The 26659-nt window shown below is 53.9% G+C and overlaps 3 protein-coding genes across 5 annotated transcripts; 2 read left to right on the top strand and 1 right to left on the bottom strand.

The window, feature by feature from the left end:
* Positions 1-1557: 1557 nt before the first annotated feature.
* LOC146337368 (uncharacterized) lies at positions 1558-14197 on the bottom strand. 3 transcript variants are annotated; one of them, XM_084817720.1, is made up of 3 exons: positions 13119-14197; positions 5216-5593; positions 1558-1654 (listed from the first exon to the last, which is right to left on the bottom strand). In XM_084817720.1, exons 1-3 carry the CDS (start codon positions 14107-14109, stop codon positions 1629-1631), a joined length of 1395 nt encoding a protein of 464 aa, XP_084673846.1. In that variant the 5' UTR covers positions 14110-14197; the 3' UTR covers positions 1558-1628. The 3 variants fall into 3 exon arrangements, with proteins under 3 accessions (XP_084673846.1, XP_084673845.1, XP_084673844.1); XM_084817719.1 differs by lacking the exon at positions 1558-1654 and adding an exon at positions 3347-3627; XM_084817718.1 differs by lacking the exon at positions 1558-1654 and having other exon boundaries at positions 5035-5593.
* On the top strand, positions 10794-12818 carry LOC146337369 (zinc transporter ZIP1-like). Its single transcript, XM_084817723.1, has 3 exons — positions 10794-10914; positions 10978-11111; positions 12174-12818. The coding sequence occupies exons 1-3, from the start codon at positions 10794-10796 to the stop codon at positions 12816-12818; spliced, it is 900 nt and encodes a 299-aa protein (XP_084673849.1).
* Positions 14198-14212: 15 nt separating the features above from the next.
* On the top strand, positions 14213-25915 carry PDIA3 (protein disulfide isomerase family A member 3). The gene is made up of 13 exons (XM_084817717.1): positions 14213-14432; positions 15936-16014; positions 16420-16537; positions 16756-16860; positions 17283-17412; positions 19302-19418; positions 19515-19640; positions 21335-21517; positions 21828-21936; positions 22058-22186; positions 22450-22529; positions 22746-22803; positions 23020-25915. The coding sequence occupies exons 1-13, from the start codon at positions 14290-14292 to the stop codon at positions 23137-23139; spliced, it is 1497 nt and encodes a 498-aa protein (XP_084673843.1). The 5' UTR covers positions 14213-14289; the 3' UTR covers positions 23140-25915.
* Positions 25916-26659: the final 744 nt, after the last annotated feature.

Here is a 26659-nt window from a genome sequence, read left to right as displayed (position 1 = left end):
AGGCACCCAACGCACCATCAAAACCCTGCAAAATTACCCCAGAGGAGGGAAAATCCTGGGTGCAACAAAAAGGGGGTGTCACAAATAAATCCTTGGGGTTTGCAGGATTGGGACAAAACCCTCAATTGTACATTTCCCCCCATAGCCATTGCTGGCACAGATGCCTTTATTGTCCAAGACAATAAAGTGGAGTTGTGCATTTCACATACTCCCTCCCAGACAATGCTGGCAGAGTCGCTTCTGTTCACTATAGCTCTAAAGTGCTATAACGCTTTAGCTCTAAAGCAAAATTGCACAAAAGCCCCCCACCCCATATTCATTGCTGGCAGGAAGCCTTTATTGTCTCAATATTGTTAAAGTGCAATAGTGCTTTAGCGATACAGTGGAGTTGTATTTCACGCCCCCCCCCCAGATACTGCTGGCAGAGCAACTTCTGTTCGCTATAGCACTTTAGCGCGAAAGTGAAATTGTGCAAAAGCACAATTACACATCCCCTCCCAGCCATTTTCCTTCTCAATGGAAAAGTGACCATTAAGGAGCTATAACTCCCTCCTAGTTTGCTGGAATGGGGCAAGATCTCTGGGGTGCTCTCTTGGGGAGCCTTCAGATGCTGTAGTGGATTAATGCAGCACTGTGCTTCTTCATGGAAGAGGGAGCAGTTCTTTCCCTATTCCCCAAGTTGCGTAGTTTCAAAGTAGTGATCAGGGAAGCCTGTCATTGTGTAACTTCGCTGTAGCAGGGTAGCATGATAGTGCGAGGCAGTCATTGTACTTGGGGAAGTTGCTTAAGTGGGGGGTGGAGCTCTGACTGTTGGGTCACCTGACTTAGTTTGCTGCTATAAGAGCCTGTGGCTTGTGGGCCGGCTCACAGTCAGGGCTAATCAGAGCAGGTCAGCTCTGTAGCAAAGCTCTGTGTTTCCTGGGAGTGAGCAACCAGAGTGAGCAAAGTGGGGAGTTTTGCATGGGAGAGGTTGCAGGATAGTCCATGTAAATGGTGGTCATCTGGAATGCCTAGCGCTATGGGAACAGAGGGAGTTGCTCCAGGATCTGCAGGGTGTGTGCCATTTTAGTCTTCCTGCCTGAGGGCAACAGGAATCACACCTGAAGCAAGTACGAGCTAGTAGCTCTCCTGGAAGAGAAAGTGATGAGGCTTCAGGCACGCACTAGTAGACTTCTACTTATCAGAGGGAGTGAAAGGTTTGTAGAGGCCCTCCTGAAAGCAAGGGAAGGGGGAGGTTTCCAAGGAAAGGAATAAAATAAAGGGCAAGTGGTAGAGGCGTGGAAGAATGTGACACACAGAACCTGGAGAATCAGGAGCCATTACGTGCCACTTCACAACAGACACCAGGTTCTTCCCGTGGATGGTGGGTGACCTTGGGCCACTGGGAGATGGGACTCTGCCCTGCACTCAACAGGACATTGAAGAAGGCACCCAGGCCCACATGGATGGGAGGAAATTAACCACCAACCCGAGCAGCAGCCAGCATGTGACAGTGGTTGAAGACTCCTTGCCGAGAGCAACAGAGGCAGCTGCATGCACCCCGGAGATCTCATCTTGGAGGATGTTGCCTTCCTGGAGCCTGGATTCAAGATGTGCTGGGGGGCTACCGAGTCTCAGCAAACTGACTACTATCCTCTCCTGCTGATAATACGTGCTGAAAAGAATACAACGAGAAGAATTGTTGAATGGGTCTCCAAAGAATGTGAGGCTCTGGGTAAGAGGAGCAGGCAACAGCGGAAGTGCTCAGAACAACAAGCAAGAGATCAACCACAGTACATCAGCGGGGTACATTTCGCGGTCCAGAAGCAGAGTTGTTAGGCAGTCCAGAAGGTCAGCAAACAGAACATCAGCCACAGGGCGCAGATCAGGAGGCGACGGACCCAGCACAAGGGCTGGATGGAGAAAGTTGTTCCAATGCTGGCTGGGTTTCCAGCGAAGGCTTTCCAGCCCAAAGCCTGCTGAACCCCACCCAGAGCTCAGCTGCAGTAATCAAAGCCCCCTTTCCAGAGTCTTACCCCTGAGGAGCTGCTTTCTTCTGAGGAGACCTTTCCTGGAGGCAAGCACTCCTTTGCACAGGAGCCCTGCTGGCCCGTTGCTTGAGGCGACAATGCTCCCGGGGCTCGGGGTGGCTCAGCCTCTGCTGCAGAGGCCCCTTCTCCTGGCAGGGATGGCCCTGCAGCCACCTCCCCCAAGGGCTCAGGCTCCTGTGGCTCTGGCAGCAGTCCCCGGCCTGGGCCCTGGGCTTCTGGGGCCTCTAGCTACTCCTCTGGGGAGGGCTCCTCCAGTGCAGGCAGGACAGTGGGCGTACTTAGGAAAGGCATCTACAATAAAACTGCCAAGATCTTCCTGCCCTTACCCAAATCTACTATGCAACATACCTGGAATACTGTGTACAGTTCTGGTCACTACACCTAAAAAGGGTTATTGTAGAGTGAAAAAGGGGCAGAGAAGGGCAGCTAAAAGGGCCTGGAGCAGCTGCCTTATGAAGGAAAGTCACAATGTCTGGGACTATTTAGCTTAGAGAAAAAGGTGAACAAGGGGAGACATGATAGACATGTACCAAATTATGCATGGTGTGGAGAAAGTGGATAGGGAAACATTTTTCTCCCTCTCTCAAAATACAAGAACCCAAAGGAGCACCCCCTGAAGCTGACTGGTGGGAGATTCAGGACAGAGAAAAGGAAGGATTTCTTCACACGGCGCGTAGCGAAACTATGGAATTCGCTGCCACAACATGTAGCAATGGCTACCAGTTTGGATGGCTTTAATAAGGGGCTAGTTAAATTCATTGAGGAGAAAGTTATCAATGGCTACTAGTCCTGATGGCTAAATGCTACCTAGAGTATCAGAGGCACTATGCCTATGTACACCAGTTGCTGGGGAACGTGAGCGGGAAGATAGTATTGCACTTATCTTCTCCTTGTGGGATTCCCACAGGTAGTTGGTTGGCCACCGTGTAAACAGAATCCTGGACTAGATGGATCCTTCGTCTGATCCAGCATGGCTCTTCCTGTGCTCTTATGGATACCAGAGCTTCAAGCAGTTTTATTGGCAAGGCCTTTGTGGTAGAGTGCTAGATAGACTTCTATCTAGCCTGAGAGCATGGTGTAGTGGCTAGAGTGCTGGACTGGGAGTCGGGAGATCCAGGTTCTAGTCCCCACTCGGCCATGGAAGCTCACTGGGTGACTTTGGGCCAGTCACAGACGCTCAGCCCAACCTACCTCACAAGGTTGTTGTTGTGAGGATAAAATGGAGGAGGAGGAGGGTTATGTACACCACCTTGGGTTCCTTGCAAGAGGAAAAAAGGCAGGATATAAATGTAATAAATAAATAAAATAGATCCTCGCGAGTTTTGTCAATATTTTGCCCATATTTTGTTGAGGCCATTGATGGCCTTTGCTGACATCTTGCCCCATCATACAGGAAGCCCAAGGCTTATGAGCAGAGATCCAGAACCATGGAGAATGGTTGTTGTTTAATGTAGTACTTCCCTATTGTACTAGGGATCACCTGGCTTGCTAGGCACAACCCTTCCATCCGCTGGAGTGATCAAATGGTGCAGACTTTAGAAAAGAGCCTGTGGCAGGGATTTATTCAGCCCTCTACATCTCCTGCGGGCCACATGTCCTGTTCGTAAAAAAGAAACATGGGAAGCTATGTCTTTGCAATGACTACCAGGCCTTGAACAAGAACAAGGTCCAAAATCAATACCCCTTGCCATTCATCCCCAGATTGTCTGATCAACTGTGAGCCACCCCATATGCACCAAGCTTGACCTACATTGAGCAAATAATATGGACTGGATCAAAGAAGGTGATGAACAGGAAATGATATTTTGTACAAGGTATGGCCACTGCCTCCTCAGTTTTCCAGCACTTGATGAATGATACCTTTCATGAGGCCTTGGATCCCCTTTTTGTCATATATTTGGATTACATCCTTATCTACTTGGTACCCCACACAAGCATGCTTTGTTCTTCAGCAACTCCGAGAAAATCAGTTGTACGCTAAATTAGAAAAACTCCAGAGTGCAGTACAGACAGGTCCAATATCTTATTGAATGGAAAGAGTATGGACCAAAGGAACATTCCTGAGAACAACTTCTCCACAAATTCCACAAGAGGTAGCCAAATAAAGCCATACTAGCTCCACCAAGAGGGCATGCCAGTGTGCAAAAGAGGATTCTGATAAGCACAATACACAGGCTGCTTCCTCCAGGGCAGGATAGTCAGTGCCTTATTCAGGTCCCTCCCAGCAGCCCTGCCATCACTTATTTATTTACAATGTTTGTATACCACTCCACATCTAAACAGATTCCAGAGTGGTGAACAAGATAAAATGAACAAAAGATAAAAAGAATGAAACATATTAAAATTATTCTTAAAAAAAAAAAAAGATGACTCCCTTTCTTTCTGCCTTGATCTTGCTGCCAGCTTCTCCTCTATGCCCCAAGGGACCATGGAATGGAACACTGGACAAGCTAGACAGGGGAAGCTGAGGATTCGCAATGTGTGGATGAGACAATGGTGCAGGGAGTGGGTCTAGACTTGTTAGGTACCGGGGAGCATTTGGGGACATGGTGATCCCTTACAAACTTTTGAACTGAACTGGTGGGATGGGTGAGCTGACAGATGCTGGGAATCATCCAGTTCAAGCTGAATCATCCCTAGGGGATGAAAGTGAAAAGGTTTCCAATTAGCCAAATAGCGATGGGGTGATAACAGGCCATGAGCATATGAGGAACGGAGATAGTCAGCCAAAAAGGCCTAAGGGCCTAAGGCTGAAAATACACACTAGAGACATCTGTAGAGGGACACTTCTAGGTGCTCCTGTGAGAATGCTAGAGGCCTCTGATCCGAGATAGAAGAGTTGGAGTGCTTGGTTTCAAAGGAGAACATAGATCTACTGAGCATAACAGAAACTTAGTGGAATGGAGAGAGCTGGTGGGATACAGGAATCTCTGGATGCAAACTCTGCAGCGGAGTGGGCGACACATAGCCTGCTGGCTACCTGCAGCCCCCGCTGGGTCCCATGTCTCCATGGCACTGCAGCCAAGTTGCCAGGTACCCAGCGAGTCCGCTGGAAACAAGGCACGCACCCCCCGCACAGCCCTCCAAAACTGCTCACCTCTGCGCTACAGGAAGGACAGGGAAGGGTGCAGCGGAGGTAGCGCAGACCAGGGAGGGCAGAACGTCAAGCAAGTGCGAAATCTTACCCGGGTCAGGCTCCTCCGTGCAGGAACCGAGTCCGGGGTTCCAAGCCCTGCTGTTGAGTAGCGCGGCTGCTAACGCGACTGTACGGGGGTGACCCGGAGCAGAGGAAGGCACGTCCAGCACACGCTCGACAGGCGCCGCGACGTTGTGGAGCGTGCGCCGGGGAGGCTGAAGGCTCGCTGGCCTTGCCTGAGAGCAAGGCTGCCTGCATCTGAGAAGCTTGTTCCTGCAGTCGCAGCCTGCGTGTTCTCCACAGCATCTGTGAAGCCAAGGGGCACGCTCCGTCGGGAGGCGAAGGTGAGAGAGCCCCTCCACTTCCGCCACGGCGACTGCCACTCTCGGGAAGGGAAGTGCGTGCGGGCGGCGCTCGCCAGGGTCACCTGTGGCGGTACGGGAGCGCGTCAGCCGCCCTAGCGATTCCGGGAAGGGGTGCTCAGCTGATGGGAAGCAGGCGCTGTCCTGCCCACCCCAGCCGCGCACACTGTCTCACAATCCCCGCACAGGTGCCCTGCACACGCACACACCCCTTCCTGTTTCCCCAGGGCCACTGTAGCCCAGTGTTTGCACCAACGAAACCCCAAAGGACCGACGATGTCACCCTCAGAGGAAACACTTGCAGGACTTTACTAGAAAACGGGACAGCAAACGTGGGGTATACAATAACAACTTAAACGTGGGAGGAACTGAGGTGGGGTTTCCTACCACCACGAAGGCAGAAAGGGGCGGACGAGCTATGGCGCAGTTCAGCCTGGGAGGGATCCCGTGGAGACAGTGGAGGTTTCCCAGGGGTAAGGCATGATCCAGTGATGCCCCTGAGGCACTAACGGTGCCTGAGAAGTCAGGGGCGAAGTCCAACAGGGGCAGCGCCCTCCCTCCCGCGGAACACGCTGCGTGCCGTCAGCTACTCCCCCACGCCGTATTTCCGGGCTCGTGACACGCCGCTCTGCGCGGTCCGCCTTCTCGCCTGCAGGCGAGTTGCGAAGGGAGAGGCGAGGGCGGTTTTGCTTAGCGAGTGGCGGCATGGCCAGCAGCTGTGGGCATTCTCCACCCCCGCCCGCGGTGCAGCAGCAGCCCTGGACTTCCCAGGAGCGTCCGATAAGCGGGACAGAGTTCACAGTCCCTGTGTTTGTGGTCCATCTTGTTTTTTCCAAAGTGCTGTTTTTGAAGGTAACTTAATGCAAGTATTACTTCTCTGCTACACAGAGTGTGCACTGGTATGGCTGCAAGTGTGTAGCGTGTTTCCACATTCTTAAACTGAATGTTTCCAACCCGCATCTCCATTTCCCATCAATAGATCATATAGTTACATGGTGTCACGTTCTGCTGTAGGAAGTGGACAGTCGCTCACTCACTCTTTTTGGAAAGCCACAATACATGCTTTCTACTTTAAAAGGGGCCTTGTGTCAGGCTTGCTGTCTCTTTAGGTTGTTCTTGCAGGACAAAGTGTGAGCACGGTATTTAAGAAGAAGTGTTATTCCAGAACAATGATGTGGCCTCTGGCAGGCACAGAAGAGGGATCTCCTGGATCCATCTAGTCAGCATTTCTTTGTCTTTAGTTAAAATATTTGTGAGACTTTTTAGTTTTGCTTTAGTTAAAATAGTGCTCTCTCAAGGCAGCCCAATGCAGACACACCACCTATGCCAGGCAGGGGCAAGATCACAGGAATTTCCTAGCGGTGGAGTGCTCTGTCCAATGGCAGTTCAAGCTCACAGCCCTACACATCTTTACAAAGGAGAAGCTACTTCTACATCCACCATCCCCCAGATATGGAATGGCCAGCGTGGCTTGCTCTGGAATGCTCAGAGTTGTGGGACTCCTCTCCGTATCTCCACACTTTTTCCCCCTCCACCCAAAACTCTGTGTTTCGCATGAGTCACACATCGCCATGATTTCAAAATGGCCACAATATGGCTAATGCTGTCCCTGGAAATTGGAATCAGTAATGGATCTCTGGCCATGTCTTCCGATTCTTGCTAGGTGGACATGAGCAAACTTGGGCGGGCATCAGTGAATAGCACTATTTGCCCTAGCCGACCACGGCAGGATGCCTGTCTGTAGGAGCGCGACACTTGCATACGTTCTGCACCTGCAGGTGCAGCGCTGGGACCGACTCCATTAGAACATCCAATGTTTCTTTCATAATGGATGGTGCTCCGTCCGTATCGGTAGTCAGTGATAGAGGAGTAGTTAGGGAGGGCTAATAGGTGCTGGGTCTGAATTTCTTACTTTGTGTTATAAGGAAGGAAAGAAGGACACGCACCTGGACATTTCTGTTAGGGTTATATTGGTTGAACCATCAAAATTTAAAAACATAACTGAAGCACACCTACAGTTCTTAGCAACGTCTTCTGGTGTCATGGTACACCTGGGGAGAAAGAGCCCATATGTGGGTACAGCGTAGCGCTTGTTTTCAGAGTAGGTGTAACCCATTTTGGAGTGTCCAAGAAGTTGCAGATGGCAGGGGAAAAGTGCAAAAAAAAGCTAATGTAAGAAGTAAGCATTATGTTATGGGGGAAACTGGTTAGAAAAGGGAAAAATGTTCACCTGTGTAGCTTTAACATGAGATCTGGCATAAATGGGATTGTATTGTTTGGATTGTTTCCCTCCGGGGCAGGACAAATGACTGATCTAAAAAGGAAGTCAGTGTGTTGCCACACCCTCTTCAGATTGTTCTTCATCTTTAACAAAATGCAGTTTTAACAGAGAAGGGAGGGGGAATTGAAGGAAAGAGAAAGTGAGAAGAACCGTGTTTCTGGGCACATGTACAAGGAAATTGTTCTTCGGTGGACTAACAGAAGCTACGTTAGATTACAATCCTATGCATCTTTAGACATACAGAAGTCCTACAACTCCCTGCCCTCCCCCCACCCTCCGCCAAGCCATGCTGGCTGGGGAATGTTGGGAATTGCTGGCCTTACTTTCTGCCGAAACAGGCATGCGATTGCACCCTGAATGTTTCACAGCAATGTAGGATGTACAGTGTACATGTTGAGCCTACAACATGTAGGCTCCTAGAAGTGGAAGGAGCCTCAGAGTTTATCTAGTCCAACCTCAGCACAGAGCAGGAACTCTGCTGTCAGGTGCAGGTACGTGATCCCTGATAGATGATGGCCATCCAGTCTCTGCTGAAACAGCTCCAGCAAAGGAGAATCCACGACGTCCTGAGGCAGTCTGTTCTCCTGCCGAGAAACTCTCACTGCTAGGAAGTTTCTCCTAATGTTTAGCCAATATCTCCTTCCTTCCTTCCTTTCTTCCTTTCATTTCATTTCTATACCACCCAGTAGCCAAAGCTCCCTGCAATTTCCACCCATTGGTTGTAGTCCTGAAAGGAGTTGACTTCCGGACCTCTCACCATCCTAGTTGCACCTCTGTGGACACACCTGAACTTGTCAGCACCCAAGGCCAGTGTTCCAAGCTATCTTGATCCCTTCAAAATGTGGGCCTGTCCTTTATGGTGTTGGCTACCCCTCCTAGCTTTGTGTCATCTGCAAATTTGGGAAGCAACCCCTCTATACCCTCATCTAGGTCCAGATCTACACAATTCCATCATGGTGAAGCTATATTGCTCCTGCACATTTATTCCTCGTAGCATACATAGTGACCTGTGTTGCAGTATTTTGGATAACAGGGAATAAAAAGCTGGAAATTACAGGAGAACACTGCAGCCACAACCCCAGCAGAAATGTGGGCACCTACATGTGGGTAACGCAATGACAACCACAGTGTCATATGTTAACAAATTGAAGTGCTGAACTGCTCAAATGTGCAAACACATCTGAAACGCACCACCTTGGGAAAGGCTGTAATACTGCACACCTTCTCTATGGGCCAACTCAAGTGTTAGGAGTAGTCAGGAAACTTTTGAGTTCTACAGAACTCTTCATCTAGCAGTTGCAATGATTCTACAGAACCGGAGGGGGGACTGCAGGGGGGGACTTCCTACAGCCACTGGCGTTTCTCTGGATTCTAGCATTATGCTTCCCACTACACTTAAAAAGAAATGAAAGGGCGGGGTGGGGGGCTCGAACAGGCCAGTCATGCAGGTCACTGAGCAGCACACAGCCCGTAGTGTTGTGTGACGGCTGTGAACTCCCGGCACTGCTGTTACCCTGCCCCGATTATCCCATCACGCCTCGGATAAGAAGCCTGATGGGGCGGGAAGCCACAGCCAACGCAGCCGCACCCACTGGCCTAGCTAGCCCCTTGGCAGACCATGAGTAACGCCAGGTGTGTCCATTCTATCGCTGGTCTGTTACTTGCAAGTAACTGCTGGCTATTATGTATTCCAGAATAAGGAAGTGGAAAAGAAGACCAAGGTGGCTGATGGATTTGGCTCAGGAGTGTTTAATATTTCAATATTTTCAAGATACAGCGTCAGGGTCGGAGCCGTAATTGCTTCTGTAACGCAGAGGACAGGTGCCGGTAGCTGGCCCCGCCCCGCCCCGCCCCGCCCCGCTAGCTTCTCCCTCGCGGTGCAAGGCGGCGCTCGGCTGACCTGGGGCGGGCGGCCGGGCTCGCGGTCGAGCGGACCCTGAGCCGCCCCGTGTCGGGGCCCCCCGCGCGGAACTGGACAGCCAGCCACGCGCGGCCCCAGCCGGCTCACGCAACCCCTTCGGAGCTGCACTGCTTTCGCAGAAGAGGCACGCTCGGCGGCCGCGTTAGCGCGGGTCGGCGCCCTGCGCCGCTGGCGAGCTACGTCCCAAGGAGCAGCCACCGTCCCCGGGCTGCCGGCGGCTCTCGCGGCACATGCGCGACTCTGCCAAGGCTGCCCGCAGAACGCGCTCCGGGCTGCGCAGCCCGCAGGGGCGGCACAGCGGGGCGATGGAGCCGGTTGGCAGCATCACGTCCCGCGCCTCATCAGGATGTTCCTGCACCGCGCCGCAGCTGCAGACCTGCCCGGAAGGCTCGGGGCGACGCGACACGGGCGGCGCCGCAGGCTGGTCCACGATGCGGCCGGCTTGGCCTCCCCGCAGCGAGCCACAGCCGAGGCGTTCGGGGGCAGAAGGGCGGCCGCGTGCGCGGGGGGGCTTCAAAACGCTCCCCGGCGCGGCAGACGCCGGGCTGCGGCCGCTTTTGCTCGGACGTGCCTGCCGGGGCCCTTGGGAGGCCGCCCCGCCAGAAGGAGCCGCGGCGGCCGGGCGGCGGCGCTGCACGCCCGCGTCTCCCGCTCCGCTGGCAGCAGGGCGCCGTCTCCTGCCTCCGGGGAGCGCCGCTGGGCAGCCCGCCCTGCCGCCGTCGCCTGCCACGGAGAGGGGCGGCGGCGGCCGGCCGCCTTCTGCCCCCGTTTTCCGCGCGGCTCCGCCGAGCCACGGGAAGACAGGGCGGAGGGGCGCCTGCAGGCGGGGCCAGGCTCAGCCCGCGAAGGGCCGGCTCGCGGCGGGTACGGCGCCCGGCGCGGAGGGAGCCTGTGTCGCGGGGCGGGGCGGGGCGGCGCCGCAGAGGCGGGGCGAAGCGGCTGGGAGCGCGCCGGCGGCGGGGGCAGGACGGCCCCGCGCCGCTGCCCAATCGGGGCCCGCAGCGGGCGGGCCCGTCGCGCGGAGCCGAGGCTTAAGCGCCCGCGGGCCGCCCCGCGGGCAGCCATGCGGTCGCTGCAGGCACTGAAGCTGGGCGCGCTCGCGGCCCTGGCGCTGCTGCCGCCGCTCCGCGGGCTCCTCCCAGCCGCGCTCCTGCTGCGCCGCCGCCGGGGCGCCCTGGGGACCGGTGCGTGATCGCGCGGCCGGCGGGCGGGCGCCTCTCACCGCCCTTCTGCACCCCTCCCCGCAGGCTCCTTTTCTCGGCACGGGCGGAGCATCCTGAGCAGCGCGGCCGGCGGAGTCTTCCTGGCCGCCTGCCTGCTGGACGTCGTGCCTGACTCGCTGGCCGACCTGCGGGACGAGCTGCGCCGACAGAGCCTCTCGGTAGAGAAGCGCGGGGAGGCCGTGGGGGGGGGGGGAGTTCTGGGCAGCAATGGCCCCTGGGGTGGGGCAGCCCTGCGAGAGAAGCAGCACCGGGTGGGGCTGACGCACCGCCTCGACTCTCGTCCCAACGCTTCACGTTGGAGTACCTAGCGTTGCCAAAGTACTGCCTAGGAGGCTTAGTAGGAGCAGCAGGTCAGGCCAAGCCAAGCCCCTTAGCGTTAGAGTACTGGGGGTAGCAGAGACTCTGGCTATTGGCAGTACAGAAATGTAATAAACCAGACATGGGCAGGACAGCAGCTTTTAAGCTGACTCAACTACAGAGCATAGAGTAGAAGGAAGGCACATGAGAACAATACCTTGGAATCCCAGCAGCGTTATTGAAGGTACTAACCTGATTCACACAATCAAAACAAACCACTGTGGCTCGTTGTGAACTATGGTAGTGCCAGGAGCAATTTACATAATCACTGCCCTGCTTATGGGCTGTTGGAGGGTTAAACAACCCTCATCCCTACAACAAGCCATGCTGCCTAGGTTCCGATGACACAATAAGCTGCAGCTGGGTGATTATGGAAGTCGTGCCTGGCCCATGCTGTCACTCACAAGCTACTGTGGCTTGTTTTGATCAAGCGAACCAGGTCATTGTCTTGCTCTGGATTTTGGCAGTTGCTCCCTGCAAGGATCTAGTTCTCCTGAATTAAGGGGGGGGGGTGAATGAAAACCTCAAGCCCCATCTGCTGACTGCCCCCCAATTTTAGCCAAACCATGTCTGCCCTGTAACCTTCTGAAAACAGCAGCAAAGTGCCTCCCATAATTCCAGCACAGCAAGTCAACCCAGGGTTATGCTTTTGAGGGCTTGGTCTGCCCCTGAAAGCTTGCCCCAGGCAGAAATAGTTGCATGAAGGAACCACAAAAGTGTCCTACTGCCCCATGCTCCCCCCCCCCACCGTCTGAGATCCTCTTGTGGCTTTATCATGGAATGGAGCTGATGTGGCACATTGGTGGGACCATGGAGCTTTCTCAAGCTAGCCTGACCCACACACACACTCCTCTCTTCCATAGCTGGACTTCCCAGTGCCTGAACTCATCCTGGCTCTGGGCTTCCTGCTGGTGCTGGAGCATGTGATCCTGGACTGTAGTGAATGGCACGGGGATGGAGCTTTACTTCCACTCTTGCCTAGCCCCACCAACCGGCATGGTGAAGAGGCCAACCTTGGCGAGCAGCATGGTGGAGCTGGTGCCCCTGAAGCCCACTTCCCCTCATCCTTCCGCTCCCTGGTGCTGACACTTTCTCTCTCGTTGTACTCAGTTTTTGAGGGCCTTGCTGTGGGCCTGCAAGATACGGAGACCAAAGTGCTGCAGCTGGCTGTGGCCATTTTGCTCCACAAGACCATAATTGCTTTCAGCTTGGTCCTGCTGCTGTTCCAGAGTGGTCTGCCCCTGCACTGGCTTGCAGGCTCTGTTGGTACCTTTACACTCATGTCTCCACTTGGTGTTGGCTTGGGTATGGCAGTGCCACACAGCCCTGATACAGGCAGTGCCACAGCCCGGACTGTGCTGGAAGGCGTGGCTGCTGGAACCTTCATGTATATCACCTTCCTGGAGATCTTGCCCCAGGAGCTGAACTCTCCTGCCAGCCGCTTGCCCAAAGTCCTTGCTGTCCTGCTGGGTTTCTCGGGCATGGCTGGCCTGCGCCTCTTGGGCTAAGGCTGCCTGGCACAGAGGAACTTTAAGTCACCAGCTGACGAGGAGACCCTCACCTTGGAAGTGGAGACTTGAGCAGACTGAGGAAAGACTTGGTTTCCCAGGCAACTGAAATGGTTCTTCTCCCCACCTCTGCCCTTTCTAAAATGGGTACTGATGGGCTGCGCCCTTAAATGCTTTTATTAAAAATCTCTTCTTTTTAATTGTTTGGAATTAAGCTGTTCTGTTTTTTATTTACTCTCCCACACCCACATTCCATTCCATTAGACTTGCAGATAGAAAGCTTGCCATGTAGTTCTGTACCTTGGTCAGGTGATAAGAAATCCCTCTGGTCCCCCGCCGGCTGTTTGGGCAGACAGCAGCAGCTCAGCTGGGGAGGGGGTTGGAAGAGGTCTGTACAGACCCAGCCCTCGGTGGGCCTGCAGTGCCTCCTGCTGGCAGGAAACAGGAACACCATGTGGACTTCGGCCGACCGCTGATCTCCGGGGCTCGGGGCGGGGAAGGCGTGCCCCTCCCCTGCTTCCAGGTCTCTGTCGCGGCGGAAAGCCCAGCCGCTGCCCGAATCTCGATATCCTGCGTGGGTCCTCTGCCGCTGCCCCGACAGCCGGCTGCCGCGCCGGGGCGTGCCGATCTTGATTCCCGGCCCAACAAGGCCAGCGCGACGCAAGCTGCGCAAGCGCCTGCCACGCCCGAGCGCGCGCGGGGCTGCAGCGCCGCCTGCGAACGCGGGCGAAGCGGGAGCGGGCCCGTCCTTCCAGAGCCGCGAGGCCCGGGGCGCCGGTGCCACCCGACGACTGCGCCGAGGCGGGCGCTGCGGAGCCCCTTCGCGCACCCGCGAGGGCTGCCGCGTCTCTAGGCGGCGGCGCCCGCGCGCCGGGCAAGAAGCGCCGGCAGACCCGGCGAGGCGCGTGCGCCGGCGGGGGCTCTCCGCTCCGGGCCCGCTTATTTCGGACTCGCAGCAGCGCGCGCGCAGAGCCAGGGGCGCCCGGAGCAGCGGGGGCCGCGCAGCGCGGCGCGGCGCAGCCCTTCGCCTGGCGCCGCGTCTCCGCTGCTGCGGCAGCCCGGCTGCGCGCCGGCTCCGGGGCGAGCAGGAAGCGCCGGAGCGGTGGGCGGCGGCCGGCCCGGCCGAGCCTGGCGCACAGCGCGGCCCCCCGCGGCTGGAGGCCTCGCAAGCCGCCCTCGGCGCCGCCGCTGGCAGGCGCGCTCGGGAGCGCCCGGCCGCGGGGGACCCCTGCGGCGCCAGGGCCACGAGAGGAGGCCGGCCCGCCTCTTTCTGGGAACAGCTCTCCCCCATTGGCGCTCTCCTCTCGGCGCCGGCCAATGAGCGGCTGCCACACTGCAGATCCGGCCTGTCCCCTCGAGGGGCGGGATTTCCGCCTCCTCTTTAGCTTCCCGCTGAGGCGAGCGCGAGAGAAAGCGAAAGCCGCCGCTGGCCCCGCCGCTCCGCCTCGCCTCGCGCCGCCCGCCGACCCTCATGGAGGCGCTGCTCCTCGCCCTGCTCCTCGCCCTGGTGCCCCGGCCCGGCCGCGCCTCCGACGTGCTCGAGCTCAGCGACGACGACTTCGACAGCGGCCTGGCCGACCGCGGCGTCGCCCTCGTCGAGTTCTACGCGCCCTGGTGGGTGGTGGAGGCGGCCGCGCCGCGCCCGGGGCCCTGGCGCCGCGCGAGAGGAGCCGGCCCGGCGCGCGGCCCTCCCGGTCTGCGCGGCGGCGGGGGCGCCCGGCCCGGCGGCGGGGACAGCGCCGTGCGCCGCCTCGGCCGCTGCGGCGGGAGGGGCGCGCCCCTTGCGGGCAGGCTCCTCGGGGGAGCGGCAGCCGCGGGCCTGCGCGGCCAGGCCGCCTGCGCCCGAGGAGAGGCCAGGGCAGGGCAGGGCAGCGCGCAGGCCGGGGGCTCGTTGGCGGGCCCGGTGCCGCTGGCGCTTCCGGGAGGCAGAGTCCGTCGGGCAGAGCAGTGGTTTTTAGAACTGCAGCCCCCAGCGTGCCCTGGGGTCGCTGCCTGTGGTGGGCGGAGCCTGTCGCTGTGGCTGCGTCTGAATGGTTGCGCGGTGAGGTCGCCCCTGGGATTGGCTGGAGACCGCGGGACGTGCCCCTCGGCGGAGAGGCGTTAGGCGGTGCGTTGTATCGGCAGGAATAGCCGCGAGTCCCGCTCCCAAGTAGCCTAGAAGAGAGTTTTTGCTGGAAGCCGCCTCGCCTCCAACGCCCGCGCGAGCCCTACAGTCAGCTAGTGGTGGCTGGCCAAGAAAGACCTTCGGGTTGTGGCGGACAGCTCGACGGAAACGTTGACCCGTTGTGTGGGCTGCTGTGAAAAAGGCAAACTCCGTGCTGGGCGTAACTAAGAAAAGAACCCAAACCAAAACTGCCAGTGTCATGCGGCCTTTATACAAAACTGTGCTGTAGCCACGCTTGAAACATAGTGTACGTTTCTGGTCACCATACTTTAAAAATGATGTTACAGAGTTGGAAAGGGGGCCGAGAAGGGCAACCAAGGTGATCCAGGGCCTGGAGTAGCTCTCCTATGAGGTAAAGTTGCAGTGGCTAGGACACTTTGGCTTTGGAAAAAAGGCAAGTAAAGGGAGATTTGATAGTGGAACACAAGACTGCATGGTGTAGAGAAAGGGCATAGGGAGGCATTTTTCTCCCTCTTCTGTAATACTAGAACTTTATGGTTATCCCATAAAGCGGAATGTTGGGAGACTCAGGACAGACAAAACAAAGCACATAATTCACTACCACAAGATGCAGCGATAGCCACCAATTTGGATGGTATTAAAAGGGGATTATAAAGTTATCAGTAGCCATCACGACTAGTAGCAATGTGTTATCCCATTATCAGAAGCAGTTACTTGTGTATACCAGATGCCAGGGAACCCAAGCAGGGGGATGCTCCTGCTCTTGGGTCCTACTTGTTGGCTTCCTGCAAGCGCCTCGTTGGCCGCTGGGTCAACAGGGTGCTGGACTATTTGGACTCTTTGCCTGATTCAGCATGGCTCTTTATGTTCTTAAGAGCTGGCTTGTTCCTGAACTAGGTTCTTTGAGGTGAAAGTGAGATCTGAGGCCAGTAGTAGTTCTTGGTGAAGTAATGTAGAAACACAGCAACATTGTAATTCACCCTATCTTATAGGTGTGGACACTGCAAACGCCTTGCACCAGAGTACGAGTCGGCTGCCACCAGGCTAAAGGGAATAGTTCCTCTCGTGAAGGTTGGTTTTAAATTTTGTTCTTGTGCAGAACTCAGGAAGGAAATGTCCAAAAACTAGCTTGTGGATTTCTCTGATGTTGCCTTTAATTAGTATACTGTTGTATCAGTTGCTTGACTACTCATAGCGGGAATAAGCCCATCATAACATGTGCATGCATGTCATGGACGTCAAGGTGGGAAGAAAATAGGCTCTGTGTCTGCTGTTTTTTTGTTCTATACTCCCCAGGGAAAAAGAAGAGTCTGTTGGGGATGGAGGTGTGTACACGTGTGTGTGTGTGTGCATGTGCGTGCATGTTCACTCTGTTACATGCTGCTGAACGCTGTTGCGAGACGTGTTAGGATGAGAGTTGAAAGCAAGAGTTTTACGTATCTGTCTGGCAAAAGACTTGCTTGTATCCTTTCTCAGGTTGACTGTACAGCAAACTCAGACACCTGTAACAAGTATGGAGTGAGTGGTTATCCGACTCTGAAGATCTTCAGGAATGGGGAGGAGTCAGGCACTTACGATGGACCAAGAACAGCTGGTAAGAAGCTGTGGTTCAGGTCTCTGGCTGCTGTATTGCCTGGTTGGTAGCCATGTAGCACCAAAGGGGCCCAGATTGACCAGGAGAGCTAACTTCTGCTGCAGTTGTTTTGCAGGGTTTAATGGAACATTGGTTTAGATGCTCTTTGTGACTGTATACATTTAGTGTGCCCAAAGCAGTAATGGCCTGCCTCTAATCGTGCTAAACTCTCCTCCAAGATGGAATTGTGAGCCATCTGAAGAAACAGGCTGGGCCTGCCTCAGTTGCTCTCCGCTCTGAAGGCTTCGAGAAATTCATCAGTGAAAAGGATGCTGCTGTAGTGGGTAAGTAGTTTGGAGGAACTAGTCCTCTCTGGGCCATTGCATGCAAAGGGGCAGGTGAGCCTCTCCTGTCTTTCTGGTATTGAGCATCATGACCCACAGATGTGCACAGGCCCCTAGGTAACTTTATATATGGCAGTGCTCCATGGCCTCTTCTATTCCGTTCTGAGGTGCTGCAGCCTCTTAACTTGATGGGTCTATAGCCTTCAAATGAGAACATGATACGTGCCTAATTCTCCCCTAGCTGCAAATATTAGCTGGGAGCTGGGTGTGTTCCTTGGTGGGATTTGGAGACCAGGCCTGTTCTTGTAGCTGTTTACTGTCCTGGGCAGGCTGAGGTGTTTCTTATGGCTTGGGTTTAGGTGGAATAACTTCTGCTGATCCTCCCTCACGCAGACCCTTTTACTTCTTATGGTGTTCTGCAGGCTTTTTCAAGGAGCTGTTTGGGGATGCACATTCAGAGTTCATGAAAGCAGCAAGCAACTTGCGGGACCATTATCGCTTTGGGCACACAGGCGATGAGGAGCTAATTAAGAAATACGAGCCAGACGGAGAGTAAGTGTTCAGCGTGTGGTAGCTCCTATCTGACTTTCCCACTAAAACACAAGTAAAACACAAGACACACAAAATTCAGAAATTCACATGGGTGTAGAATAGGGGTGGGGAACCTTTTTTGGTGTGAGGACCAAACCGGTTCTGGACAATCCATTCAGGGACCCTGTGCCCACAATAAGCGAGGCCACATCCCTAAGCGAGTGAGGCCGCCCTGCTGCTGGCATGTTGCCCTGGAATGTGATTGCTCAGACCCCATTCACACACTGGGCTGGTTTCCAAGTCACAGTAAGCCACCATGGGTTAATTTACCCGCAGGGCACCTGCAGCACCCTACAGGCAAATTAACCCACAGTGGCTTAACTGACATGCAAACTGGGTCACTCGTTCATACACACTCACTCATACATTGCCCTGCCCCCACTTCAATCAAGGCTTTTAACAGCCTGAGGGTGGCAGGCAGGAGCAATTTTTTGAGGAGGCATGTGCCGTGTTGGAGTGGACAGGCTTAGCTCTTCTTCCCCAGCAACCACACATGCCCCAAATCCCTCCCCACCCCCACACAGTGAGGTTTTTACAGCTACTTTTTTGCACCAATGGCTGCTTTTAAAAAGCCTGATTGCAGCAAGGAGCAGAGTGTTGGGGAGGGTTGGCCCTTCCTTGCCCAGCGCCCACCCACACGTTACAATTCGGGTTTTAAAAGCCTCTTGGCTCTTGGGCAGCCTGGGCATGGGAGCAGGGTCAACGGTTGTATCTAGTCAGTGATTGCAAAGAAGCTGGTGAGGCATCCCGGGCTAGTAGGCCAGAGATTCTTGGTCAGCTGAGGGGGGAAGCCACAGGAGGCGATTAATTCCTCCATGAGAAGGCAGGGCTGTGAGAGGAGGAATCTTTCAGTCAGGCTTTTGCTTTCCCTTCTAGAAAACATTAGGGTACCTTAGTTTGCTCCTTGCCACAGGGTTGAAGAAAAGAAGCGAACAGAGCATCTTTCTATTGGTCTCAGCCCCCAATTTGTCAATCAGTCAGTGGGGGGAGAACTGGGACTAGCTTTTTGCCAGATCTGTTCCTTGGGGAGACCACCTGGGCAGAGGCCAGTAGACACAAGGCAACCGCTCCCTTCTGGCCCTCCTGGCGCAACGGTGGGAGCCTGACTCAGCTGAGCAGTTGGCGTTCCCAGCCTTCTCCGCGGTTCTTTGGGAAAGAATGAGCCAATCAAAGCTCTCTCCCTCGCCGCAGCTGGCTGTCAGACTGGGGCAGCCAACGTTACTCGACACCGGGGAAGTGTGTTGTTGAGTGAGTGAGAGGGGAGCCCGCATGCAGGAATTCTCTGCTTTGCCAGGAAAAGCTTTGTCTGCTATTTTGGAGGTGGACCTACCTGAGCAGAGAGCTCTTTTTTACAGCCAGTTTTATCCATTCTTGTGGCAAGTTCTTTTTTAGAGAGCAGCTCTGAAAGCAGCTGTACCCGTTCCTGTCAAAAGGGATAAGGCCGTAGCGCTGAGCTTTAGCAGCACTGGGCTAGTTGCTTGAGGTGGTTCCACAGGATAGCCAGGCCTTGCTGTTGGCAATTGTCTTTGCAAGTCAGTAGCTTGTGCTTCCCACAGAAACATATTCCACCCCAGCAAAAACTCCCAAGTCCCTTCTGGGCTGGGTTCTGCTTGTTTATCCTACTACCTGTAGGGAGCGGACAAGTCAGAGCTTGAGATGCTTGCTGACTGTCAGGTAACTTCTCCTGAGGGAGTTGGTTAAACAGCTGAGACACCTGCCAGCTTATTGGACTTGCAAGCCTATGTTGAAAGAGCCAGGAGCCTCACCTGTGGGCTAGACCTAGCAGGTGCAGCCTGCTTGGCTGGGCGTGCTTTGCCCACTGTTAAGCTGCAATGGTCAACTTTCCACAGGGGCATCTTATTGTTCCGTCCCCCGCACCTGGCAAACAAGTTTGAAGACCATTCTGTGCGTTACACAGAGGACAAGATCACTACTGGCAAGATCAAGAAGTTTCTCGAGGACAACATGTGAGTGCAGCGCTTCCGTAGCTTCAACGTGTGCGCGTTCTGCTCTGAGGGGCGGATCTGCACCCTAACAAAGTTGGCGCACCTTCTGTGTTTTAGCTTTGGCATCTGCCCACACATGACTGAGGACAACAAAGAACTGATCCAAGGGAAGGACCTGCTGGTGGCTTATTATGATGTGGACTACGAAAAGAATCCCAAGGGTTCAAACTACTGGCGCAACAGGTGAGACCCTTCTTCCTGCCCTGGATATAGCGAGGACTTCCCTGTGGAACTGAAATCCTTCTCCTTTCTGAGTAAAGTTGGATCACTGGATAAAACAGCAGAGAACTGCAAACAGTTTAGTTCCCAGACTGTTAAAGGAAACAGACTTCCACCACGAGCAGCAGAGAGTATTCTGATGCCTTGAAGAGTAACGCATTTATTACGGCATAAACTTTTGTGGATTGCAGTCCACTCACAGATGCATGACATGTTATCCTGAGTTGTGCGTGTGTCTTCATATATATATTTGTTTGGGGAGATTGTATTTTCTGCATTTCAATTGCAGACAGTGATAATTGCTTTAACAGTGGCGATTTACAAAACAGCTGTTGGACGATAACTTCCAGCACATGCATTAGATCTGTGCATGTCTTTTGATTTCAGTTGTAGTTCTATAAAAACAAAAAAGTATATAATAAAGATACTCGGTGTAAAGCACTGTCGGGCCACATCACATGGCTACTATGCAGCCCTTCCGCCCACAGCAGAAGTGCTGCACCATTGCCCGAATGCAGGCATCCTGGTACTTGCAAGAACCGATTTAATAATCCCCTTCCTGGCGAGGAACGGTGGAAAGAAGCCAGCAACAGGCTGGCATAAAGGGAGGAGGCTGCAGAGATCCTCCTTCAGCTAGGAATGACTGGTGAGAGGAGGGCCAGGCAATTGCATTCCTTCCCAGAAGGAACACACCAAGCCCCAGCATCTGCATTAGTCAGCTTGTTCCTAGACAACAATCTTGCCCTCACAATAAAAACAGAGCTAAGATATGAGCCTCCTGAAGATGGGCTAGAGATGAGGTGAGCGTTCTTCCCCAATTTGTCAAAACAAGGGGTTGGAGCAGTGTCCTTGGACAATACCCCCCTAGAGCGCAGGGCTCCTTAAAAATAAAACAGGTGAAAGTTTTGTTGTTTTTTTTTAAAAAAAGGCCAGAACATACGTTCTTACAAGCTCTCCAGTTATTATTTGCAGAGCTGCCTTATCCCGAGATCAGTCTCCTGTGCCATATAGCACAGCTCGCTCTCAAAGGCTTTTTCCCATCCTGCTCCCCATGTGGCAAGGGTGCATGTGGCCCATGGTGCAACCTCCCACCACATTGCCAGATTTGGTGGCCAACCCCCCCATGGTTCTGCCCCCATCCAAGGTGGTGGTGTTAGTGCTACAGAACCCTAAAGGGTCACATTTATTTAGCTTGTTGGGAAGAAGCTGAATTTGACCTTTACTGCACCAAAGTGAACTGCCAATTCTTTTTATCCAGGGCCCCATGGGGTGAAAATGGTTCCTGAACACCTCCCCCTTGCTCCTGGCTAGACTAGGGGGATGGGGCTGTATAGGAAGGGAGGGTGCTGCTACTGAGCTGAACAAGTCATTTTCTATGGGCAGTATAACAAGGTTGGCAACATGTCTCGGCCTGGAAGCAGCTCTATTCTCTGGACTGTGCCCCCTGCCACTAACAACCTTGTGGCCTCCGCTAGGCTGCTCCCAGCGCTCTTGATTCCACTAGTTAAGGAAATTACGAGTAATTTCACAATGAAGGGCCTTAATTGCACAACACATGGGACTGAACCCTTCCAGAGCCAGGGAACTGCCAAGGTTGGTTCTAGTTAATTCAGTAGATCTAATTAACTCAATAAGAACTTGTTGTAATGTTTCTGCAGAGTGATGAAAGTTGCCCGGAGTTTCGTGGATGCAGGACGCAAACTGAACTTTGCTGTTGCTAGTCGGAAGACCTTTGGCCATGAGCTCTCCGAGTTTGGATTGGATGGCTCCACTGGCGATGTTCCTTTGGTTGCTATCAGGACAGCCAAGGGAGAGAAATTTGCCATGCAGGAGGAATTCTCGTAAGTGGAGCCCTTTGCCCAGTGTAACTTTATCCTTAGCAAGGGCGTGTCACCTCAGTTCAGCAACAAGGGGCACACATGCAAACAGACCTTTTGCTGAGGGGAGGTGGTGGGCGGCAAACTGTTTCTGGTGAGAAGACGTTGCACTGACTTCACATTGAATCGTTCAAACTTGATAGGATGGGCAGATCCCCAGAACAGGTACAAAGCAGCAGTCTCGGAAGAATTTTGCAGTACAAAAAAGCAGCTCTGGAGGGAGTTGCAGAGGGGAGCAAACTGGCCGAGACAGTTCTCTTTTTTTGGTTTGCAGCCGTGATGGGAAGGCCTTGGAGAGATTTATTCAGGATTATTTTGATGGAAACCTGAAAAGATACCTGAAATCAGAGCCCATCCCAGACAGCAACGATGGACCTGTGAAGGTGGGACTAGCTTCTGCTTGGGCCTTCCCCTAAAGAGCCTGTAGATGGTCAGCAAGTCCAGAAGGGTGAGTTTGGTGTGACACTTCAAAGGCTGATGTAAGCCTACTTGTTTTCTCCCCAGGTGGTTGTGGCTGAGAACTTTGATGACATTGTAAATGCTGAGGGCAAGGACGTGCTTGTAGAGTTCTACGCGCCATGGTGTGGGCACTGCAAGAATCTGGAACCCAAATATAAGGAGCTGGGAGAGAAGGTAGGCCAAGGGGGAGGGCTAGGGCCAAGAGGACAGCTCCTGTAGGCAGTGCTGGAGTTCGGCTTTCTCTTCAGGGTGGTCCCTGTTTATAGGCCGCAGGTGGCGGGAGCAAGTGAACACGCAGGCAGAATAGCTGCCGGGCAAGCTCTTCTCTGAATGTGGAGCAGCCCCAGGGGGACTGAAACACTACTTTCCTGTCAAGCCTCTGGTCAGAGCCATCTGCCGCCAGGTTCATTTGCTGACCTGACTTTATCTTTCAACAGCTTGGCAAAGACCCCAACATCATTATCGCCAAAATGGATGCCACAGCCAATGATGTGCCTTCTCCCTATGAAGTCCGAGGGTAAGAAAAAGCTTTGGCTGGTAATTGACAACTGGGTTTATATGAACCACTTGGGCTCCAGCTCTAGGCTGAATGCCTTGCCCTGTCACCTTGAAGAACTGCTGTATTGTGTGGCCAGTGGCATAACCAGGCCTCTCTTCCCTGCAGGGCAGTTATTCAGGATGAAAAAAAAATAGTACTGAATATGTGTGTTCTATCTTTTCGTTTCCTTGATAGCTTCCCCACCATTTACTTTTCTCCTGCGGGTAGCAAGCAGAGTCCAAAGAAATACGAGGTGAGTTGTCAGGCTTGTAATGGGTTTCTAGAGCAAGATTTCAAGCAAACTCATCCCTCTCTCTCCCTCTCAATGGTGGTCTCCCTGCAGTGAGGCCATTTTCTTTCCCAATTAGTGCAACGTGTGGTGGGTGCCACAACCGCAATCGCAAAGGGCGAGTGAGGAGGAGCACCGTAGCAGGAGCTCCACCGTGCCTCAGTTCTGTTCTCTTGGCAGGGAGGGCGTGAGGTGAGTGACTTCATCAGCTACCTGAAGCGGGAGGCCACATATCCACCCATCCTGCAGGAGGATGAAAAACCCAAGAAGAAGAAGAAAGCACCCAAGGAGGATCTGTGAGGGGGCCTTGGCATCACCTTGTCAACAGAGGAGTCCTGCAGCCGCTACTGGAGGCCAGGGCCCTGTAATGCAGCATACATTGTTGGAAAGTGAAGCCACTTTGGGCAGAGGGGACCTAGCTGCTGCTGCTGTTCTGTTTAAGTTCTGCCCCCTCGTTTCTAGCTGCACTTGCCATGGATGCCCTGGACTGGTTGATGTTTGTGGGTGGGGATTGGGGAGGGCTTATTTTCTAATTTTTTGTACATTTGGAGGAGTGAATCAATAAATGACCCTTAGGCCCCAAATTGCCTGGGTGATGGTGGGAGCAGCCAGTGTTGCTGCTTCAGCCTCTTCAACAGGGGTGCATGTCTCTGCTTCTGCATGGAGGCTACTGTGCCAGAGGGTTTTGTCTAAGACACTGTTCAATAAGTCTGCTGTACTTGGAATGTTTTTTGCTAAGGATAGCTGAAGTCTGCAGGTGGGCCACAGCAGGATTCATTCCTCCCCCACTCCCAAGAAAGGGCATGTAGCCTATAGCAGCTCTTCATTGAGGGATCTTTAAGGGGAGGGGAGAAGCAGTCCTGTGTACTCAAAGTATCTGTCCTACAAACCTGCATTTTTCACAGAGAAAAGATGGATGCTGTGACATGACTAAACGCCATGCTTTCTGTAAGTGATTCTGCTCAGAAGCTAGTGATCAGGGCAACCTCATTTACAGTACAATCCTATCGACGACTCCTTAGAGGCAAGCCCATTGCATTCAGTGGGACTTACTCCCAGGTAAGTGTATATAGGATTGCACTCCTAGCCACACTTCTGCCTTCTTAACATGCTGGGCTTCAAATTGTGTAGGAAAGGTTGGCTCATGCAGCTACCACAGACTTGCTTCCTTTTTTAAAAGGAGAGAGGAATTTCAGACTGAAGCTGAATTCTGCACCCAGTAGCAGAAATTGGGTATGTTCAAAGTTTTGTTAGGACAAGGTTTCTAGGACTCGTTTGAACTGAGGGTAACAAAGTATATGTACCTACAGGGTTGGGTGGAGCTGTGAGCTTACTGTCCAAACAAATTTAAACACAGGTTGAACAGACTCTGTGGTAGCATATCTGGCTTGTATGCACACGTTTTCCCACGCTCTGAAAGGTACAAGAGTAGTTGCTGTGTAGGAAACTACATCAAAGCAGCTGCTCTCAAGGCAAGCTTCATTTCAGGCCAGAGATGGCTTCTGTGTTTGTAGTTGCAGGCAGTCTGGTCAGGGAGGAAGTCGGGGCCAGCCTTCCCCAACCTGGTGCCCTTCAGATGTTTTCGATTTGAACTCTTCCCCAGCTCCACCCAGCATGACCAATGGTCAGGAACCCTGGGAGTGGTCCAAAACACCTGGAGGGCACCCGGTTGGGGAAGGTTGCGATCACATGAGCCGTCCGCATTTTCCTAAGAGCTTATGGGCACGTGTGGACAACCCCAGGGGCCAGTGGTGGTGTGGAGCCACATTGCAGAGAGGGTTAGGGAAACAACAGGCCACCCCACACCTGCACACACACCTGGCAGCGCCACTATGCCGGGAGCAGCACAGTTTACGTGCCCTGCCTGAGGCACGCCCCCTCCAGTGCCCTCCTGGCCCAGCGGCTGCTCACGGCAGTGCCATCATGGGGGGTGAGGGATCCTGGTGGCTGCACAATCTCAGCCACGGAGATCTGCGGAGCGCCAGTGGGCTCTAGGCTCCCCGCTGTGCTTGGTCCCCATTACCCCTGTGACAACAGGGTGAGCCGCCATGGAGCCCTTTAGCTCTGCTGTAGAGTATGGGTCACAGTGGTGGTAATTAACCCATTGTGGGCAGGGACCCCCCCAACACATTGACCCCTTGTGGGTCACTCCTGGAACTTACCCACCTTGGCTTAGTGTGTTGTGTGAACCTAGCCTATGAGTCAAAGGGCAGTTCTAAGAAACCAGCCAACAGTGCAGCCCAGAAGCTCCTCTGAATGGAGCGCCACAGCTTCAGGGCATGCTGCAGGGGAGATGAGGTGCTGGTGCAGTGCCTTCATGTACCGTATGCCAACTGGAAGGTGTATTCTATTCCACCTGTAGGATCTGGGAGAGCTTCTGGGCCAGATACCTATCCCTTTTCTGCTCTAGCCTTACCTTGGAGTGCCTGTGTTGCAAAGTCTGACTGGTGGTAGCTGTAAGGTTTACTGTGTAAACCAAGAGAGCTGGATAAGCTAGCCAAGCCACAGTAGCAGTCGGGGAGCGGCCCCTCCATTTTCCTTCCTATAAATACTCCACAGTTCCTTGCTCCTTTATTTGAATTCTTGTGTCCAACTGGACAAACCTGTTCATGCTTCCAGTCCTGGCACAGAGATGCTAGTCCTCGGTAGGGTCTGTGCTGAAGTCCTTATAAACTTGGTACAGCTGCACTGAGTGAATGGGAACATTTGTCTTGGGGTCCCCAAACACAGTTTTGCAATGGAGGAAGACCAACCTTTACAGGTGGAATCAGAATGTATGTGTTGGGAAGCTGACAGGATCCCCTGTATGACCTGGATGCCCTGAGCAACTATTTCAGGATTTCTTGCCTCCATAAGCATCCTACTCTCCTTTTACCTTCCTGTTTCCAATAACGTGGGGTTTAGGTTGTAGGTGTGGGGTGATGGATGCTCACAGGGTTTAACCACAACCAGTTTACTGGTAAATTAAAGCAAGCAAATCACAACTTACAGGCATTTACACAACAGAAAGGAGTGATACAAAAGGCCTTAAGAGAAAATAAACGTGAAATGCAAGTTCCTTTACCCGAGCTGTACTTCAACTTATCCAGGCTGCTGCTTCCTACTTCCTTTTCAGGCTCTGGTCTCCCCCTCAAAACTGAAGGTACTGTTTCAAACCTGAAGAAATGGAGCTACTCAGGGAGACCCCCTCCCACCAAAAAAGCTCTAGGCTTGACCTCTTTCCCTTGCCTCTGTAGGCCTCAAACCTTCACAGCCTCACTGGCAGGGCCACTACTGTGAAGAGAGCAGCAGCTCAAGCCCCCACGGTTTCCCCAGCTACAGGGTAACAGGTCTGAGGGCTAGGGAAAGTGGCCTGGCCTGCATAGAGCAGGCATAAAGGTAGTTGAGGGTCTCCTCCTGGCTGCTGGTGTGGGAATGCTTATTGGGGAGGGCGCAGCCACCCAGTAGCATGGGACACCAGTTCCTCCCAAGAGGATTTGTAAACGGCCCATAAAGAGGCCCTTGTGGATTGCTTGCTTAATTCAGTCTGGTGGACTAGAAAGTGAGCTTCCTTTGGGCCAGAGATGGGGTGGAGGGCTGCCAGCTTCCTTGCTTGATGCTGGCTGTCATGGTGAGCTGCCATGCTCTTGTCCCCACCAGCGCCTTACAGTGCAGCCCTGGCTGCAGCTCCTGCCGTTGCTTCTGCCGCCTCTGTGCTGCTCCTTGGCCATCGCTGCAGCGGGGCTGGGCTGTGCTCTCCTGCCACAGGCTCCATCTGGGGTCTGCGTTTGGCTTCTGGGAAGTCGCCCCCCTCCCCCATCTCTTGGCAAGGGCAGGCTGG

Source organism: Heloderma suspectum, chromosome 11 (assembly GCF_057233095.1).
Source record: "Heloderma suspectum isolate Gila_16-S chromosome 11, 16-S_ref, whole genome shotgun sequence".
Lineage (NCBI taxonomy): Eukaryota > Metazoa > Chordata > Lepidosauria > Squamata > Helodermatidae > Heloderma > Heloderma suspectum.
Note: the sequence above shows the minus strand (reverse complement) of the source record. Positions and strands in the feature narration are given on the sequence as shown.